At 42.0% G+C, this 18,419-nt stretch overlaps 1 protein-coding gene across 8 annotated transcripts in view; it reads left to right on the top strand.

Annotated features, from left to right (window-relative positions):
* The window catches only part of MGA (MAX dimerization protein MGA), a 51,431-nt gene extending 34,487 nt beyond the window's left edge, over positions 1-16,944 (top strand). For 4 of the 8 annotated variants that reach the window (XM_057403957.1, XM_057403958.1, XM_057403956.1 and 1 more), the window contains 8 exons: positions 6,392-6,516; positions 7,842-7,893; positions 9,688-9,873; positions 10,561-10,672; positions 12,160-12,390; positions 13,097-13,273; positions 13,688-13,840; positions 15,453-16,944. In XM_057403957.1, coding sequence (XP_057259940.1) covers positions 6,392-6,516; positions 7,842-7,893; positions 9,688-9,873; positions 10,561-10,672; positions 12,160-12,390; positions 13,097-13,273; positions 13,688-13,840; positions 15,453-16,750 — 2,334 coding nt within the window. In that variant the 3' untranslated portion in view covers positions 16,751-16,944. Of the gene's footprint in view, positions 1-6,391; positions 6,517-7,841; positions 7,894-9,687; positions 9,874-10,560; positions 10,673-12,159; positions 12,391-13,096; positions 13,274-13,687; positions 13,841-15,452 lie in introns of those variants that run through there. The other 4 variants (XM_057403961.1, XM_057403960.1, XM_057403959.1 and 1 more) reach the window with 4 other exon arrangements.
* The last annotated feature ends 1,475 nt before the right edge of the window (positions 16,945-18,419 follow it).

The raw sequence follows: 18,419 nt of genomic DNA, 5'->3' as shown, positions 1-18,419 counted from the left end.
TACAAGAAGCGTTTGTTTTGGAAGAAACTCCCTGTGCAGGTTTTGACTAGTACGGTTTGGTAAGCCATGTAAGGGTACGTGTTTGCCATAAGCTCACACAGACGTGAGTAAGCTGGCTTTGGTTCTAGAGCAATAAAGCTGAGGAATGAGATTTCAGGGTACTGTAAAAACGTGTCTGGAGTTTGGGTGAGTTCTTAGTTTGTTAGTCTGTGCTGCCTACATGTAAAGTTAGCGTGTCAGTGCCTAAGGAGGATTCAGTTTTAAATCTAAGTATGGAAGTCTGTTATTTTTTCACTGGGGATGTACTCTTTTATCAGCATAGTGCTTACAATCAGGCTGCACTGGTATTATTTGTCAGACTGGGTGAAGTCAATCAGACGAACAAACTACTAGAGGACATTTATCTGCTTCATTAAGCTAGTGAAAACAGAGCAAAGTGTACATGTATGTCCAAGAATACTTCTGTTTAGTGGCAGTACTAATGACAGCTGTTTTCAGTACTAGTTTGGAATATGGGCTGGGTTTAGTTGCTCAGGGAATACCTATTGAAAATTCCAGTGAGAGTCGCTTTCTACCTACCTGTAGAAGCTATTTGTGTTTGGTTTTTAGTACATTTGCCTGCATTGGTTCTCATTGCAGTAATGACTTTACTGTTCTTAATTTTGCATATCAGTGCTCTTCAGATTACCTTCTTACCTTGTGCTGAATTTGTGTGCTTGACTTATGAGACTCTTGTAGACACCTCCTCTATTCAATGAAAAGAGAGAGGCTTCCTTAGATGTTCTCTTGTTCTTTTGTATTTCCTACCCTGAAGTGCATCAAGAGAAGCTTAGGAAGATTGATCGTTGTGGGTTTGGTGATACAAATAAAACCTTCCGAGATACCTTGTTAAGCAAACTAATCAATATCGAGACTTGTTGTCTGAACAAATCCAAGTGCGATGGTCTGGGATGTGATGTTAAACTCTTGATCTCCAAAGCATGGTGATTGCACACAGGATTCCTGTTCAGAATGACTGTTTGGCCTGGGCTAAGTAACACACTGTGTCTGTTAATTGTTCTCATGAATTCTTTTTCGCTTAAGCCAAAACCATGCCAGGGGGTGTTCTAGTATTTTAATGGTACAGGTAGAGTCCCATGGTCCCATTTAAGTTACTAGTCTAAACGTAGCTTCTGTGTCTGGCAAGTTATTTTAAATGTCATTAAAATGTGGTTTTCAGTCATTCTTTTTCTGAGCTGACCATGAAAATGATAAGGAACTATCATGAGTTATTATAACATCATAAGTTGAATAAAAATGGCAAGTAACATTTTGTGGACAGTTGAAGTTCTAACAATCTTTTACATGTTTTGAGCTTTAGGAACTGACTGACCATATGTGAAATCTGCAGACACTGTAGAGTAGAAGGCAGATCCAGAAATGAGGCGTTTGCTTTGGAAATGTCTTAACAGCATCCTTTGTCACCGAGGACCCTCCGCCACCAGGCAGTTTGCTCTTCAGGAGCTAGCAATAAGGGTGTAGGCTGCCAGGAACAGACAGATTAAAGTGAGAGGAGAGTGCTTAGAAAAAGAAGTGTTGAAATGCAGAGAGGGAAAAGTGCTGACCTTTCTGTAGCAGCCTTGGAACTTCTGTCGTAGTGTGGGATTGCTCCTCTTGTGTCTCCATTCCTCAAGGTAATTTTTACTCTCGGAAGCTCAGAGGCATTTAGAAGCTTTATAACTACAGGACCTGTGGAGAGACAGACGCTAGAAATGTAGGACTTCCGTCCACAGGCATCTTAGAAGCTTTGCACCCTGACAAGGAGTCATGCTGGGCTATGAATAGGGTTCAAGCTATGAACAGGGTTCAGCCTGTGACAGGTTGTCAGAACACGTGTAGGAATAGCTGTTCTTGTGGCAGAACTTCACTTCTGATGGTCTTTGCAATTGTGATGTTTTCCCTGTTGTTAGGAACTCAGGAAAGATACCATCCTGAAGCATTTTTTCCCTTTGTTGTTAGATGTAAGAATGACAGAAGTTAGGTGTTTTGTTTTCCATATGTTCACATTCAGGATTTGTGAAGTTCCTAATGGGTAGTGGAGAGGAGTTTTTCACTGTCTTTCTTCCTTTTCCCCATTTTCTATTTTTATCATGTGTTTCATGAAAAAGCTGCCACATCTCAGGTTCTGAATACCGTTTATCTGGTATGGTAACATGCAGAAAGTTCCACCATGAGAGCAGCTCTAGCTGGATAATTATTATCAACCCTTTGATTAGCACAGTGTAACTTGGCAGCACTCGGAAGCTTTACCATGATAGTGTTTATACAGCAAGCACATTTCTTGAGGGCTTTTTTCCCCTCACTCTTTGAAATGTAGCATCTTTTGAGCTGCCCTGCACATCCTCCTTCCCTGCAGTGTGATGATGTCTAAATGTAGTTTAGACAGCAGTCATGCCCACTGAAGAAAAGCAGTGTGCATCTCCTGCATTTAGAACACAGCAATGATACTGTATAAAATGGAAAAGGTAGAGAAACTATCAGGAGGCTTCCAGCACCAAGGAGGATTTATGGATGACCCAGGGGAGCAAAGTGCTTTGTGTATAATTAAATACAGCCATGTTGTAATAAAAATGTGTCCTGGTAAAATTACATTAACCCTGTGCCTCTTGCCCATGTAATATTTTCAATGTAATGGCATGTATCTATTCAGTAGCTCTGTAACTTAAATAGTATCTTTGAATATTAGTTTGTTTTCAGCCAGTTCTTTTTCCCCCTCTGGCTTTATGATGCTTTTCCATCTCACATCACCTGTTGTAGCTCAGCAGAAGGGCTGTGTCTGGGGAGACCGTGCAGTTTTGATATCTTCCAACTCCTCTTTTGCTTTGCCCTCCCTCCAGTCTTACCAGTTAGTAGACTTTAATTTCACATTGAAGATTATGTTCTTCTCAGCTGAGGAATCCTTGGAATTTTAGCACTCTGGGTCTTCTGATACATCCTCTAGTTTGTTCTGTGATCCCTGGCATAGCACTTAAAGACTTCCAGAAAAGTATCTAAAAAGGACTTCTGAAAAAGACTTGGGAATCTCCGGTTGTGTGTTTGATTTTTCCTGCCTTTCTGTGACTTTGTGCAAATGGGTCAAGTCTCTGCTTTTCAATGGGGAAGCTGCAGAATTGATTTAAAGGCAACTTGGGTGCACTGGTTGTCTTAAGAACAAAATGACTCCTTAAAAAAAGGCATCCAAAAAGTGGTTCCTGTTCATTCAAACTGGATCTTGACCAAGTCTCTAGCAAGTAATGCAAATGTGAGGAGTTGTTGAAAAATTGCTGTCTGTTTGCATAGGAGATATTCTTAGAGAGAGAGATTTTACATCCAAATAGAACTTGGATTTCCCAAGTTTCTGTGAGTGTATAGAGCCACTTGACAGCCATGAAAAAGCTGCATACTGTTCACAGGCAGTGTTTGAGAGCTGTTATGTATAACATGATACCTATGCTGAAATGCAATGTAGTCTTAACTCAGAATCTCAGTAGCCCTTATGCATATGTGTTCTGGATCTAGGCTGCAAGCAGTATGTGGTTGGACCTCGCCACAGTCCCAGGGATGTGATGTCTCCTGACTTTCACTCTCCTGCTCTTTTGGGGAGCTCTTGACCAGCATGTCAAGTTCAAAGTGATGTACTGCTTCCTTGGTAAAGATAGTTCATGTTCTCTGTGCTCTGCCTGGTCCTAGTGTTAACGAGTCTTTGTGAGAGCATACTTACAAGGTGAAACAAACAAGGATTTTATGGGCTTTTGTGCACAAAGAAACAGTACTTCATTAAGTTCCTAACAGTGCCAGTACCATACTTTCAAAGTCAGATGAGAATTTGGTTTACCTCTGTGCTGCTCCTTATAACAAGAACTGTCATGGCATAATCCAGATTCACAGCTGCTCTGAAGGAAAGCTGCAAGAAACCCCTGAAGTTAGTAGTAGTACAGTGACTTACTTACCTCCTTGCCAAATACAGAACTTACCGAGATCAGAGCTGCTTTCCTGGGCAGGGAAGAATGGTGTCTTTAAAGTCAGCATGTGTTAAAAATATCTTTGAAAGATACTTCAAAGTGAGAGAGATTGATCTCTAAGTATAGTAATTGCTCATCACTCTCCTTGCTCTTTTCTTTCTTTTTCAAAAGACGTGACTTTTACATGCAGAGAAGTAATACGGGAGTGTGCATAGCAACTTGCACAAGTGAGAATGCTTTTCTGTTCAGATCTAACAGCTATAGCTGGTAACCTGAGCATCGCTTTCCTTTGTTTCAGCAGTAATGTCTTGATGCTTCATAGTACAGGAAGAGGTGTCAGCAAGTGAGTAGTTTAGCAGTTTATACCATGTTCTACACAGAATCTATACTACCAACACATTGTAGGATGCCTCATGACAGGAATGGAAGGTGATGGAAGACTTGGGAATATTTGACACTCTTTTTATGCGGGGAAGATGCTGCATGGTTTGATTCTTCTTAAAAAACTGTAAGATTCTACAGGCAGTATTTCCTATGTGTGTATGTATGTAGACACTAAAATATATGTACTATATACACACACTTTTATATGTATGCCCTTTTTCATATATATAGATGTGCAATACACTTGCCATATACTTTACTAAAGGCTACATTGCTGCTAAGTGTATGTTTGCTATATTTTACAAAGGTTATATCACCAGTGTAGCCTTTAGTAAAAGAGGGCAAACTTGCCTTATTTTTCACACAGATTCTGTTTTCAGTTTTCCATAGTCTTAATCACACAGCTATGGGAGATGGTGTATTTGCTACACAAGCTTTAAAAAGTACTGATAATGTTATGGGGCAGCGTGGTTCACAGTGGTGGCTACTCTGATGTCAGTAACGAAGCTGGTGGCATTTCTTGTGGTATTCTTTAGAGTTTAGATAACCCTGCAACAGGCTGTGGGGTTCAGAGTTGTGTGTTTATCTTTTTTCTGGTTAAGAAAAGGTTGTGTTTAGTCAGTATGAAGACACCAAATACTATCTCAAACATTAAAGAGCCTGCTTCTCTATCAAAAAGGAGATTACCAGCTAGGATGTAGTGTTTGGTCCCTTTAACATAGTTACAGACTTCACAGGTGTGCACCTTACAACTGGTGTTTGGAAATGTGTATCCTTAACTACTCCTTAGTTACACCTGTGTGGCAATTTAGGTTGCTCTTGTTTGGTTTTGTTATAGTGCTGTATGTAGCCTAATCTGTGGTCAGTTGAGTAAGTGCAAGATGTCCTTCTTTCTAATCAGAGTTTTTTAAAACATCAGTGCAAGTTGCAGATAACTTTAAATAATCAGTACCATGAAAAGCATGCCACTTACTGATCTAGTACTGCGTGTTACTTGTCTTCCTGTTCTGCACAGTAGTGGTCTTCACTGTTTACCTCAATCTCAGGTAAGTATTCAGTTCAGAGAAGGGGGAGGTTTCAGCCCCTCAAAAAGAAATAACAGAAGGACAAAGAGAAGGAAGGTGAAACAGAAGAGTAGGAGGAGAAGATTGTGTTAGTTCAGGGAACTGGGTGAAACAGAATGGAAGTATAATTACATTTTCTTACTTAAGGAGGAGAAAGAGTTCTGCATTCTGTAAGCAGACCAAAGGTTATAATAAAAAAAAACACCTGCCATTAAAAGCTGTAATGCAAAAGATTGGTTGAGTAAGGTTTGTTGCAGGGGAGGGAGCACCTACTAATGGCCACAAGGTTGATATTTAACTCTTGTAGTTGCTACAGCACTGCGGTTATTCTCTATCTCTGTCTTCGCATATGGTAGCCAGTTTCCTTGGTCAGGCAAACACAGAGAAAAGGTTTTCTTCAGAATATCATAAGTATTTAAAATAATGATTGGGCAGTGTTTTGGAAAAAGCCAAAATCATATAGCATATAAGCAGTTAACTGTATGACCCCAGGCAACCTGGCTGTATGATGTCTGACTGTTGCTGTCGTAGGTATGAAAGACGATTACCAAGGTGATAACTATCCCAACTCATGTAAAAAAGAATGTGGATTAGCAAGAGCCTGCAGTGGTGGGGTTTTACAAAGAAGTTTAATCTTATTCAAAAACGGAGGCAGGAAAGCTCTGCCCTGTGAAAGCTTTTTATCTAAGCCATAGTAAAAGCATATATGAGAGAGATGGGCTTTGCCCTTACCAAAGTTCATTGTGCAGAGTTGCTAGTGGGAGGAATTGCTGGAGGTGACAGTTACAATAACCACCTGCTGGCACTGTTTATTGGCCAGCGTAGCTGGAGATGTTGACTTTTTTTAATGCTTCTTAATGTTCTAATGTAATCTCTTTCTGAGACTGAAGTGAAACTGTTTTGGCCTGAGCTCTATTGCTAAGTAGATACTCATTTTAAAAAACGAAACAAAACCTGTTCCAGGAAGCGCGTGAATACAGTGAGGATGACGAGCAGGTGGACATTGAGACCGTGGAGGAGCTTTCAGAGAAGATTAACATTGCCCGTCTGAAGGCCACAGCTGCTAATATCCAACCTTCCCAACAGAAGTAAGCATCCTTGGAGAGCACTAAAGTTTTGTATTTGATGGGTGAGCTGGCATTGAATGAACCCATTAAACAACAGGTTTAATGCGATGGTAAGGTAAAGCAAGGCTTGTGGCAGACCTTCTCGAGCGCTGGTGCTTCCCAGTGTCTGTGAGGATTGGGCTGTCAGAACTAAGAGTAGATTCAAGGTACCTTTGGCCTTTTGTTTTTCTTTGCCCTCCCCTCTAATTAATTTGGTTATGGGGATGTGTATTTGTAATGTACATTTATTATGAGTGCATTGCCACTTCCTGCAAGCTGAATGTGAGTGGGGTCATCTTTGCTTTAAATGTGATTTTACAAGCTTTGTTTATTTTGCTGGTGGACTTGCTATTTTTAGGCAGGAGCAGTCATTGGCTTAATCTCTCATCCTGTAAGTGAAAGCTCTGTCTCTGGGGCTGTTGCCCCAGCAAAGACAGTATTTTCTTATGCACATACAGTCTGCCATGGTTGGGTAGCTTGGCTTTTTTTTGTTGTTGTTCTGGGGTTTTTTTGCTTGCTTATTACTGTTGCTGCCATCACATTTATAATGATAAGGTTCAAAGTAAAAACATGGCTTACTTGAGGTATGCAGGGATGGTCATGGCTGTTGCTCAGTTGCACCAAACGAAAAGATGGGGAATGTTGCATCTTCAGTTCTTTCTGTTTGAAGACTTTTTGTTTTTAGAAACTGAAAAATCCATTGGGTGATGATATATACATCCCACATCGTTCCTGGCGTTTTATCCTTCACCTTAGATAGCGACTTTACTATAAATTGTGAAGATCTTTCAGTGAGAAACAGATGCCGTGTTTTGTAAATATAATTGTTTCAAATATGTATTGTTCTTTCTTTTCCTCAAGCTCTGGAGATATGAGGAAGCTGTTGTTATATATTAGGATAGTAAGAAATGTGAGGGGTTTGGTTGGTTGCTTTTGGTGGGGGAGGGATTGCTGTGCCATTTGTATTGAACCTCTGTTGCTTGTTCTTTTTAAGAAAGAACCATTTTAAAAAGCAGTACTTTCTGCAGTTGACAGTCACAGGCTGACTTTATTCTCTTTGGCATTTAGTGAAACAGTTTGTCTTTTTGCACTGTGGGTTAATTTCAGAGCTTTCAAGATGATGGCACTGAAGATAGAGTTTACTTTCTTTAGGAAGCTCAATTGTATCCTGCTTTTATGTCGTTACACAAGGAAAGGTTAATTTCAAGGAATGATAATGAGCAAATCTAAGCTTTTGGAATGTGGTTAATGAGGATAGAGTGCATGAGATGAGTAGTGCTGGGAAAAACTTTTTACCTTTCTTCCAGATACCATGCTCGTAGTTCTTCGGATGAAAAATTATCAGAAAATCCTTCGAAGGTATATGTTTGCTCTCCTCTTTCCTTTTGGTATCACACCTCCATTGTAAAGATAAACTTTCATCTCAAGTGCAACTCTTTAACGCAGTTTATCTACCTTCCATAAATCATAGAATCATAGAATAGTTAGGATTGGAAAGGACCTTAAGATCACCCAGTTCCAACCCCCCTGCCATGGGCAGGGACACCTCACACTAAACCATGTCACCCAAGGCTCTGTCCAACCTGGCCTTGAACACTGCCAGGGATGGAGCATTCACAGCTTCCCTGGGCAGCCCATTCCAGTGCCTCACCATCCTTACAGTAAAGAACTTCCTCCTTATATCCAATCTAAACTTCCCCTGTTTAAGTTTGAACCCGTTACCCCTTGTCCTAGCACTACAGTCCCTAATGAAGAGTCCCTCTTCAGCATCCCTATAGGCCCCCTTCAGATACTGGAAGGCTGCTATGAGGTCTCCACGCAGTCTTCTCTTCTCCAGGCTGAACAGCCTCAGCTTATGATTAGCCCCAATTTATCATTAAATGCAAGGAAACAAATGTGTATGGGGGTGGAGCGGCGGCTCAGTCCAAATCTCATTAAATAAAAAGGACTGCTATTGGAAACAGTGGGTTTGAGACACAGCTTTATGAATGGGAGGAATACCTGCCTTTCATTTATTAGTATGTTTGCTTAGTTTTTGTGTTCTTGGCATAAATAATTTTTACAGCACACTTAAAACAGTGAGTGAGAAATTACTTTCATGTGTTGAAGAAGACAGCATGTAGTTACGTAGACTCAGCAATGGGCAAAAGGATTTCTGATATCAGTAGTTTAAATAATACGTATCTAGGCAGAATCCTTTCAAACCAAAACTCCCTGCAATCCTTCTGAAGCTTATGCTGTATTTTTGGGTGGCTTTGAAGCCAGTTGCACTCACTGTCCATGATAATTATCTGTGATGTACTTGATGTCAGATCTAGAGCTACCTGTTGTGGTGGGGTGGGCCTGGTGTACGTCTTATACCTTAGAGCAGACTGGTATGTATGCTTTTGCCTGAGATGGAGATGGGTTCCATGATGCTCTGCCTGCTTCACCTTCTCCATGTATTCTTCTCCCTGCCCTTGAATTTATGGCACAAGGCCCTTTTGTGAAAGAAACCTAATGCCCTGTAAGAGTACTGATGAAATAACAAACCTTCAGATCTGTAGAGATGAGTAATTACGCTTATTGCCTGTCAGCCTTTTTGGAAACTTAAGCAAATTCAGAATCAGAGCCTGTCTTTGACACTCCTGTTTCTTGGTAGATGTCTGATAAGTTTCAATGTCATCTTTCACATTCTTACTTACAATGCCTCTTGGCCCATTGAAACAAAACAGAAATCAAACTAGTTTAACTCCAGGGAAGAATTCAGGCCTCCTATATTTGATGAGATTGCTTCATTCTGTAGTAGACTTTCTGACAAGCAAACAACAAGAAAGATTTGGCTCAAAACATGTGTGATTTTGCTGTAATCCTATGATTTACCTAAGCAGCCTTGTATTGCAAACAGTAAAAGCTTGTGAATAGGAGGAACTGCTCATGACCTTTTCCTTTAGGGTTGATGTGATTATGTTGGTCATTTTTTGTTGGTCAGCATTTCATGCTTATTGCGTGTGCTTCTGACACTGAAATTTCATGGAGATGTAACAGCAGAATAGCATGACATGAAATCTTCAGGCGTCTGTATAAATCTTGTATATCAGGCATGCATTTGAACACTGCTTGCCATTACATTTGCCTTTTCATTTAAACTGGTCCATACGGTTACTTCTGCAGCAGAAATATCAACTCTGGAGCAGGAAGCTGAAGACGGTGGCAGAAGCCTTTGCTCATTACCGCCAGACGCACACAGCAAATGAACGCCGGCGACGTAATGAAATGAGAGATCTCTTTGAGAAGCTGAAGAGAGTTCTGGGCTTACACAGCCTGCCCAAGGTCTCCAAATGCTACATTCTCAAGCAGGTAAGTATGTTTAAGCGTAAGTAAGGAGGAGTTTAATGTGGACAGAGTAATTAAGCTCATATGGACTCCTTGAGTTGAGTCCCAGTAATGCTGTGATTAGAGAAGTTCTGTCACTTTACAGGACTCTAGAATAAAACAGTAGCTGAAAGAATCTGTATCCCTGAAAGCTTGACCTGATGACACAGACACATTTTTTCAGATTAGCCCTCTCCTTGTAGTCTTTGTGAATTTAACCATGGAAGGTTATGTCCTAATTGCTCAGTGGTTTACCGTGTACATCAGGCAATTTTGCAATACATCAAAGTCCTCCCTTTTTAATGCAGAAGAAGATAGCATTTCATTAAGTATTACATTGCCATTAAAAACTTCATTGTAAAGGTGTAAATAACAGGAAACAAAATCTAAGCTGTAGGTATACTATTATGTTTATCAGCTGCACCTTGAAATTGTGAGTTGTTTTTCTTTAGCTGTATTTTGGAGGAAGGATGAGCAAGATGTTTATCACTTTCGAGCTTGCATTTAGGAAAAGCTGGCATTCCATGGTACCTCGCGTGCTTTCTCTGAGTCCTAGTTTCTCAAGATGATGAAAATGTCTAAATCAATTTTGTAAAGGTTTCTGGGAAGGAAAATGATTCTATTATTTTGGGTATCATTGGTTTATATATCAGTTCCCTCACGCTTTTCTAGGCCTATGAGGAAATCCAAGGATTGACTGATCAGGCAGATAAATTTATTGGACAGAAGAACTTATTGATGCGCAAACAAGATGTTTTGATTCGAAAAGTATCCAAGCTTTCAGGTGAGACTGGTTTTGGATATAGAGTAGTTGGAATAATGAAAAAAGGCTTGCAATAGTAGGAGTGAGTGGAGGGATCCTTAGTGGATCCAGGTGAGTCATTAGTTCACTTAAAATTTAGACTCTTGACACCAAAGCTCTGACTCAGGGATACACTCATCAGGCTGATAAGAACTGCTTTTGTTTTCCTTTGTGCCTCAAGGAAGTAGCATGATCTCTGTACCGCCAGCCACAGGATTGGGTTCCTGCGCATTGGTTATGCTTAAGTGTGTGTGGGGAAATCACTTCATTCTGTCATTGTCGTCCTGCTCAGTGCTTCACAAACATACACAGCTGTCTTTGATCAGCACCAAGACATTTGACTACTGTGCAAATAACTATCCTTGTACTACTCGTCTGAGAACTAGTGTTAGTAGTGTCTAGTAGAAGACAGCTTCGTCCGTAGAACTGCAGTATATTCTGAGCTGCTACTCATTCAAGACAAAACTGTGGTATATTTATTGTGTCTTTGTGTCTCATTTGAAGGTGTAGGAAAGCTGTGACACAAGCCAGTGCCAAAATGTATGCAAACAAGCAAAGCAATAAATTATTCTTCCAATCTTCTTACTGCCTGGGAATAAGACCTGTAAATTAGAAATGGAAGATACTTAAATCTTGTATATCTATGTGAATCAACTTACGTATATTTGGGGTACTCAATAAAAATGTTTAGATGAACCCTCATCTTAATCCAGAAGCGTATGATGGGCCTTTTGGGCAGGGAATGAAAGCAGGTAACTTCACAAAGTAGTTTTCTGCTCTTTTGCATTCCTAGTGAAGTACCTCAGAACTGTTGAGGAAAAAAATCCTCTCTCAAGAAGTTAGTTAACTATAGACTTAACTGAAGAGAGACCATGCTGAACCCAGGACATAGGACATAAATACTAAGCAGGAAACAAGCCAGTATTGTCTCTTGAACATTGATTGTATTAAATTGAGTGCATCTGCAGAAAACAGATTGTGTATAAAATCCTTGTGGTCGTTCAAGGTTACAGTTTTCATGCTAGTGGTAAACTGTATGTGAGTTTACCTCTAAATGTCATTTGAGTAGCAGGGTCCATTAGTCCAAGAGGTTTCATACCAAGTAAACATAATGTTTTGTCTGGTGGTCATACAATAATCAGTAGAAGAGATGTGAGATTTTTTCACAGCTGTGGATACTTTCAAGTGATACTTGCTCAGCAAGAGCTGTTGCTTGTCCAGGCTGGTTTCTGCTCATCAAAGTTGCAGATAAATTCTGAAATGTGTGGATGTTCCTGAAGAAATAAAAAATGGGAATAAATATGTAATTGCTTTCCTATGTTAGTAAGTATGCTGTTTATTTGGTGGGTGTGGTGCTTACTATGTTCAGTAGCTGAATGGTGTCAATAGATATTTAGTTCTACCTTCAGCTCTTCAGTATTGGAAAGAGAGTTTGAAGTTAGGTTGACTCTTTGGTAATTTTCCTGTAGGGAAGACTGAAGAGGTTGTCCTGAAGAAGCTGGAATACATCTATGCCAAACAAAAAGCAGTAGAAGCACAAAAAAAGAAACAAGTTGAGCCAGAGGAATCTGCTGTAACCTCAGCTGCTAGCACACAGCAAGAAGAAATTTCAGCTCCCTCCAGAGAGCTTCCTGAAGTGGCTATGACAAATAGAAGAGGCAAGCCCTTGATACTTGCCAGGAAAGGAGTCCGTGCCACAGGTGGGCTAAAAGTGTTTCACATAAAGGAGAGACAAATATTGAAGCAGCACTCATGGGAGGTCAGGATGCTAGGCTGCTTGTGCAGGCAGCTTCATTCTTGAAGCGCAGTTGAGCACAGGACCAGGAAGTGTCCATCCAGTAGGTGTTAGAAACCATTTGTTTTCAGCAAGGATGAGACCAGCACTACTGAAGTCTTTAGGTGAATGTGACTTTGAGTTTTGGAATGATGGGGAATGTTCAAGGTCCGCTTGGATGGTTGGGCTTGGAGCAACCTGGTCTAGTGGAAGGTGTCCCTGTCCATGGTAGAGGGTTGGAACTGGATGACCTTTAAGGTCCTTTCCGACCCAAACCATTCTAGGATAAATCTAGGAAGGAACAAAAGGATGGCAGAAACACAGACTTCCATGGTAGTACAACTGTAATGCTCTGTAAGGATCTGGTAGTGTTTCTTATTTTGGTAATAATAAATAGACCTTATTTAAGTGGTATCAAGCTATTACAAACAACTGATCATTCTGATTTACCAGGCCTTATTTTTGTTCAGTGCTGGGGAAGTCTGGCATCAGAATTTGGATATCTGGGGTTTGTAAACCTTCTATCTGGAGTTCCTTCCACACCTGTACTAAACTCCAGATCACAGGTATCATTTGCCATTGAGGGTGCTGTGCCAGAATGGATTGACCGATTTACATGTCTCTTTTTTCAGAAGACACCTCATCCCCTCTCACACTAACTGCTGCAAGCCTGGTGATGACTCCACAGGGGCAGGTGCTTACACTGAAGAGCCCACTGGTACCAGGGCAGGTAGCAGCCGTTCCTTCCACTCTGTTGCAAGCTGAATTAAAGCCTCGACCTGTCACTACTGCCATGACAGCACAGCCAGGTACGATCACGTGAGAACATGTTGATGAAAATCAGTATAATGCTGTTCTTAGGTGTGCACAGCAGTTTAAAAAGTAACAGGTGGTTAGATTTTTGCTTTCATTTTGGGGGGTTTTATTCACAAGTTAATTGAGGTAGAACCTGACTCATAAGAGATTGGATGCAATTATGTCAAGCTATCAGTTATCAACAGGTAAGTAAAATCTGTTAGATTTTCACTATTTCCAAACTAGGGATACCTAGGGAAGATGTCTTAGTCATCTAACCAATCTGTATGTCTACTTTTTACCACTTTCAGAGGATGTTACAGTGTAAACTCTTGTCTAGAAGTGCAAGGCTCTTATTTTCCAGGCTTAACTGAGTATCTGAAAGGCTCTTGTTTCCACCTCACCCCCGTTCCCTTTTCTTGGATAAGGTATTGCTTCTGTGATGATTCAGCTACCAGGATCAACTGTTCCTGTCCAAGTAAAAGGAATCCTAACTAACTCTACCATTCCTATTACACTGTCAACTGTTGCTGGAAACCCAGTGCCCTCAGCAGTAATATCGGCTACAGAGCCCCATTCAGGTAGGCTCTTTTTCATGCATCTTTTTGCTCACATGCAGGGAACTTTAGCCATGCAAAGATGAAGGTAAATTGTTTTCTCACTAGGAAGTAATGGTAGGTATCATTGTCTGGGTATTCAAAGAAAATCACTATTAAATGTCTTGAGCAGATTGGAGGGGCCTCGAGGAGATTATAGATGAGAGCTTTTTGACTTTCCTCCACCTCCCTGAGCTTCCTTGCCCTCAGTGAAATCAGAGTAAGTAGGGACTGGACTGTGTCTGTGATGTAAGGAAGCTGCGGTGCCAAGTGGTGGGGGGGCTGTTTGGTTACATCCATCCTCCTGTTCTGGCACAGCCCATTCCCATGTCCAGCCAGTTCTGCTGCCCCTTGGAGAGATGTTTCTTAGGGCTGAGTGCTGTACATGGGGTAAGCAGCAGAGCTTGCTCTTGTTCTGCCAGTTGAAAGTTAGAGCTCTTAGTGTTTTAAGGCTTTGCTTGACCAAAACTGTGTAAGCAGTTTAAATTGCAAATAGCAGCTTGCTTTAGGAAGATCTGAAAGTGAGCAATTAATACTTGGGCGTTATCTCAATGTCCGGCTGGAGACCCGTAACGAGTGGTGTCCCTCAGGGATCCGTGTTGGGACTGATCTTGTTCAGCATCTTTATCAGTGACATGGACAGTGGGATTGAGTGCACCCTCAACAAGTTTGCTGATGACACCAAGCTGTGTGGTTCAGTTGATACGCTGGAGGGAAGGAATGCCATCCAGAGGGACCTTGACGTGCTTGTGAGGTGGGCTGATGCCAACCTCATGAAGTTTAACCATGCCAAGTACAAGGTCCTACACCTGGGTTGGAGCAATCCCAGGCACAGCTCCAGGTTGGGCAGAGAAGAGATTCAGAGCAGCCCTGCAGAGAAGGACTTGGGGGTGCTGGTCAATGAGAAAATGAACATGAGCCAGCTTCAGTGTGCGCTTGCAGTCCAGAAAGCCAACTGTATCCTGGGCTGCATCAAAAGTAGCGTGACCAGCAGGTTGAAGGAGGTGATCCTGCCCCTCTACTCTGCTCTTGTGTGACCTCACCTGGAGTATTGTGTGCAGTTCTGGTGTCCTCAACATAAAAAGGACATGGAGCTGTTGGAACAAGTCCAGAGGAGGCCACGAGGATGATCAGGGGACTGGAGCACCTCCCGTGTGAAGACAGGCTAAGAAAGTTGGGGCTGTTGAGCCTGAACAAGAGAAGGCTGCGTCGAGACCTCCTAGCAGCCTTCCAGTATCTGAAGGGGGGCTATAGGGATGCTGGGAAGGGACTCTTCATTAGGGACTGTAGTGATAGGACAAGGGGTAACGGGTTAAAACTTAAACAAGGGAAGTTTAGATTAAGGAGGAAGTTCTTTCCTGTTAGGATGGTGAGGCACTGGAATAGGTTGCCCAAGGAAGTTGTGAATGCTCTATCCCTGTTGGTGGATTGGCCAGGTTGGACAGAGCCTTGGGTGACATGGTTTAGTGTGAGGTGTCCCTGCCCATGGCAGAGGGGTTGGAACTGGATGATCTTAAGGTCCTTTTCAACCCTAATGATTCTATGATCTTGCAGTTAATGTGGCTCCTGATGGATGCTCCTTTGTTTGGCTTTGCAGAAAGTGAAGATTCATTCATGATGCCAAAGATCGTTAATGTAACATCACTGGCTGCTGAGGTAAGCATGGGTCTAAACCTGAACAGCAACAACAACTTTAATACAACAGCAGCTGTGGATGCTCAGGCTTCAGAGAAATCGGTTGTAGCATCTGTGGAAAGTAGGAAGAGTGACAGCATCCTTTCTGAAGAAAAAGCTAAACTGTGTCCTGGTGACAGTGGCGGAGATGGAAGAAATACCACAGGTCCCACGAAAGTTTTCTTGGAAAATAAAGATGGCTTTCCCCAGCTCCGAAATGTATCATGTACAAAGGAACCTCCTGAGTCCTTCAGCAAAAAGCTTTGCCTTGGCGAGTTTGTAGGGAGCCAAGTGAGGAGGAAAGACGGTGATCCTGGAGGGGAAAGGTTAAAACCTAAAGAATTGCCATTCCGCAAGCTGCAGATCAAAGATTCCAGAATAGAAATGGAATTGAGGAAAGTAGCGTCTGCAATGGAGGAAGCAGAACTGGATGCAAGTGAGTTACTGAGCAGCATTGAGGAGAGCGATGACACAGATGAAACCCTCACGTCGCTGCTCAATGAGATTGCCTTTCTCAACCAGCAGCTGAACGACGATGCTTCAGCAATGTCAGAACTACCCAGCACTCTGAACTCAGACTTCTCTCATGAAGATGCAGAAGCCCGTCGAGGAACATCTGGTCAGCTCACCACTGCAGGTGGGTCTTCCTTCCAGTTTGGCCATTTGGGAGGCAGTTTTAAGGACCTTGCTGAAGTTCCAGAGGGTGGTGGCTCTATAAGCCCTCTCCTCCTGCACCTGGAAGACGATGACCTCACTGATGGGGACAAGAACTCTGGGGAGCCTTCAACTGAAGCAGATGTTTTAAAGATAGTAATAGGTGCTGAAATGAAGGATCCACTTCCCAATCTGGCCGTAACCAGTGGTGGGAATGACAAAACTGTAACAGCCTTGGTGGAGACCGCTAATGCGACTCCACCAGTTTTGCAGATGAAAACTAATCCAGAAGCTGGCAATGCTGACGCTTTGTGGAGGCCCATGCCCAAGTTGGCACCACTTGGTTTAAAAGTGGCAAGTCTGCCAGTGGACTCAGAAGGGCAGAGTAATAAAGTGATGCCCTTGTTGGCGCCTGTGGTTGCAAAACTGGCACCCAGTGGGGTAAAATCTTCATTACCTGCAGCTGTTCAAGAAGGACAGGATAACAGAGTGATGCCCGCATTAGCTCCTGTGGTTATGAAACTGAATACTGCTGGGACCTTGCCTCCAAATTCAGCCGGCAAATAAATGCGTATTTTTTTTGTCAGAGACTGGAATGGAGATGTGGAGCAACATGATCCAGGGTTGGAGTTCGGCAGCCTCCCGCGTTTGCAACACTTTGTTTTCTGCCTGGCATCAGCACTCTGCTCACCTGAGGGCAGGCCCCAAACTGAGAACTAAGTGCTATGAAACTTAAAGCATGTTGGCATATTGTTACCTCACTGTTGTGTTCTGCGTGTTCTCTTTCTCCTTCACACAAAGCAAAGATGATTTATAACCATTGCTGGGCACATGGTATCCTTCCAGAATTGGGTCCTTCACTAAATAGTTTGTTAAAGGACTGAGTTAAAGTTTTCTCCCCCCGCAAGTATGGAGGTAGCTGTCCTGTGGGGGATAAAATCTGGATTACTTGGTTTTGTACCAGTCAGTTGATCTATGCAGAAATGGGATTGTTCACATTTGCTGGTGTTAGTGTTTGCAGAATATGATGAATGTGCAGAAATGAGATTGCGGTTACTCTCAGACCTGTTACCTGGAGCAGCGGAAGGGAAGTCTGAGAGGTTGAAGCGTATAGTTTTTGTTCCATGGTGCTAGCTAGTTCTCTGGCAGAGACTCATTTTAGGAGCTTATGCACAGAAGATTTTCATAAACAACTCTCACTACATGGGGAAGGAAAGGATATTTCCCAGTGTAATTAAAAGTAGGACTCTAATAAAACTACAAAAAACCCCCACACCCTCACTTTGGCCTCCTGCCCCTAGATGGATGCTCCCTCCCTAGATGCTTAAGGCATCTGGAAGGAAAAATTACAGAGAGTAGAAAGAAACTTGGGCACCCTAATTGCTGCATCCTTAAAGGCACTGCTGAAGTAGCATGAGTGCTTTCCCAGTTCTTGTTTTCTTTCCTCTGTTCTTCAAAAGGTGTCTAGGAATGATCATAGGAAGTGTTGCTTCATGAAAATATAGGACGCTTTCTGTGCTGTAATAGCCCAGCATAAATCAGCGAGGTGTATATGTGAATGTATATATGAAAATATGTGTATATCTTTCCAAACCTTCCATTCCTTTATAAATTCAGGAAAGGTACTCAGAGGTTTCTCACTGCATTTGCACAAGCTGTGTATAGCAAAAAATAAAAGTCAACAAAAATGCTCATTACCAGGGAAATAGGGCAGTATTGAATCGCAAGATGTATTTTTTATTCCTCTCTGCCACTGCTTACTCAATAACCTATAGATGCTCTTCACTGTTCAGCTGCTGGATGGGAAGGGCCTACAGACTGTAAAGATATTTATATTTTTGTACACAGTTTTTGTTTTCAATAGTTTTCTTGACAAATGAACTTTTCAGCCTAGGAGAGATGATTTGTTAATGAGTGTATACACAACCTTTTCCTATCCAGTTTGTAAATAGGAGTTCGGGTGCACTTTGAGGGGCTTCTTCACTGCTCCAGAAAGGTAAAAAACGTTGCCATGAAAGTGATACAGAGCTTGTTGTGTGTTTTGCTTTACGTATAGGGACGTTATCCCCTGTTTTGCGACTGGTATTTTTCCCCTGCCATTCCCCATCTTCAGTGATGCACTAATGCACGAATTTCATCTTTCCACGTACTGAGAGCAGTGTTCTTCCACAGTTAGGGAGCAGCGTTTGTATGCAGGGCATCCATACGCTCTTTTCAGTAAGCTGCATCTTCTGGA

The sequence above is a fragment of the Pezoporus wallicus genome, unplaced genomic scaffold, assembly GCF_028554395.1.
Source record: "Pezoporus wallicus isolate ANWC-B61680 ecotype Strahan unplaced genomic scaffold, APGP_CSIRO_Pwel_v1 contig_8673, whole genome shotgun sequence".
Lineage (NCBI taxonomy): Eukaryota > Metazoa > Chordata > Aves > Psittaciformes > Psittacidae > Pezoporus > Pezoporus wallicus.
Note: the sequence above shows the minus strand (reverse complement) of the source record. Positions and strands in the feature narration are given on the sequence as shown.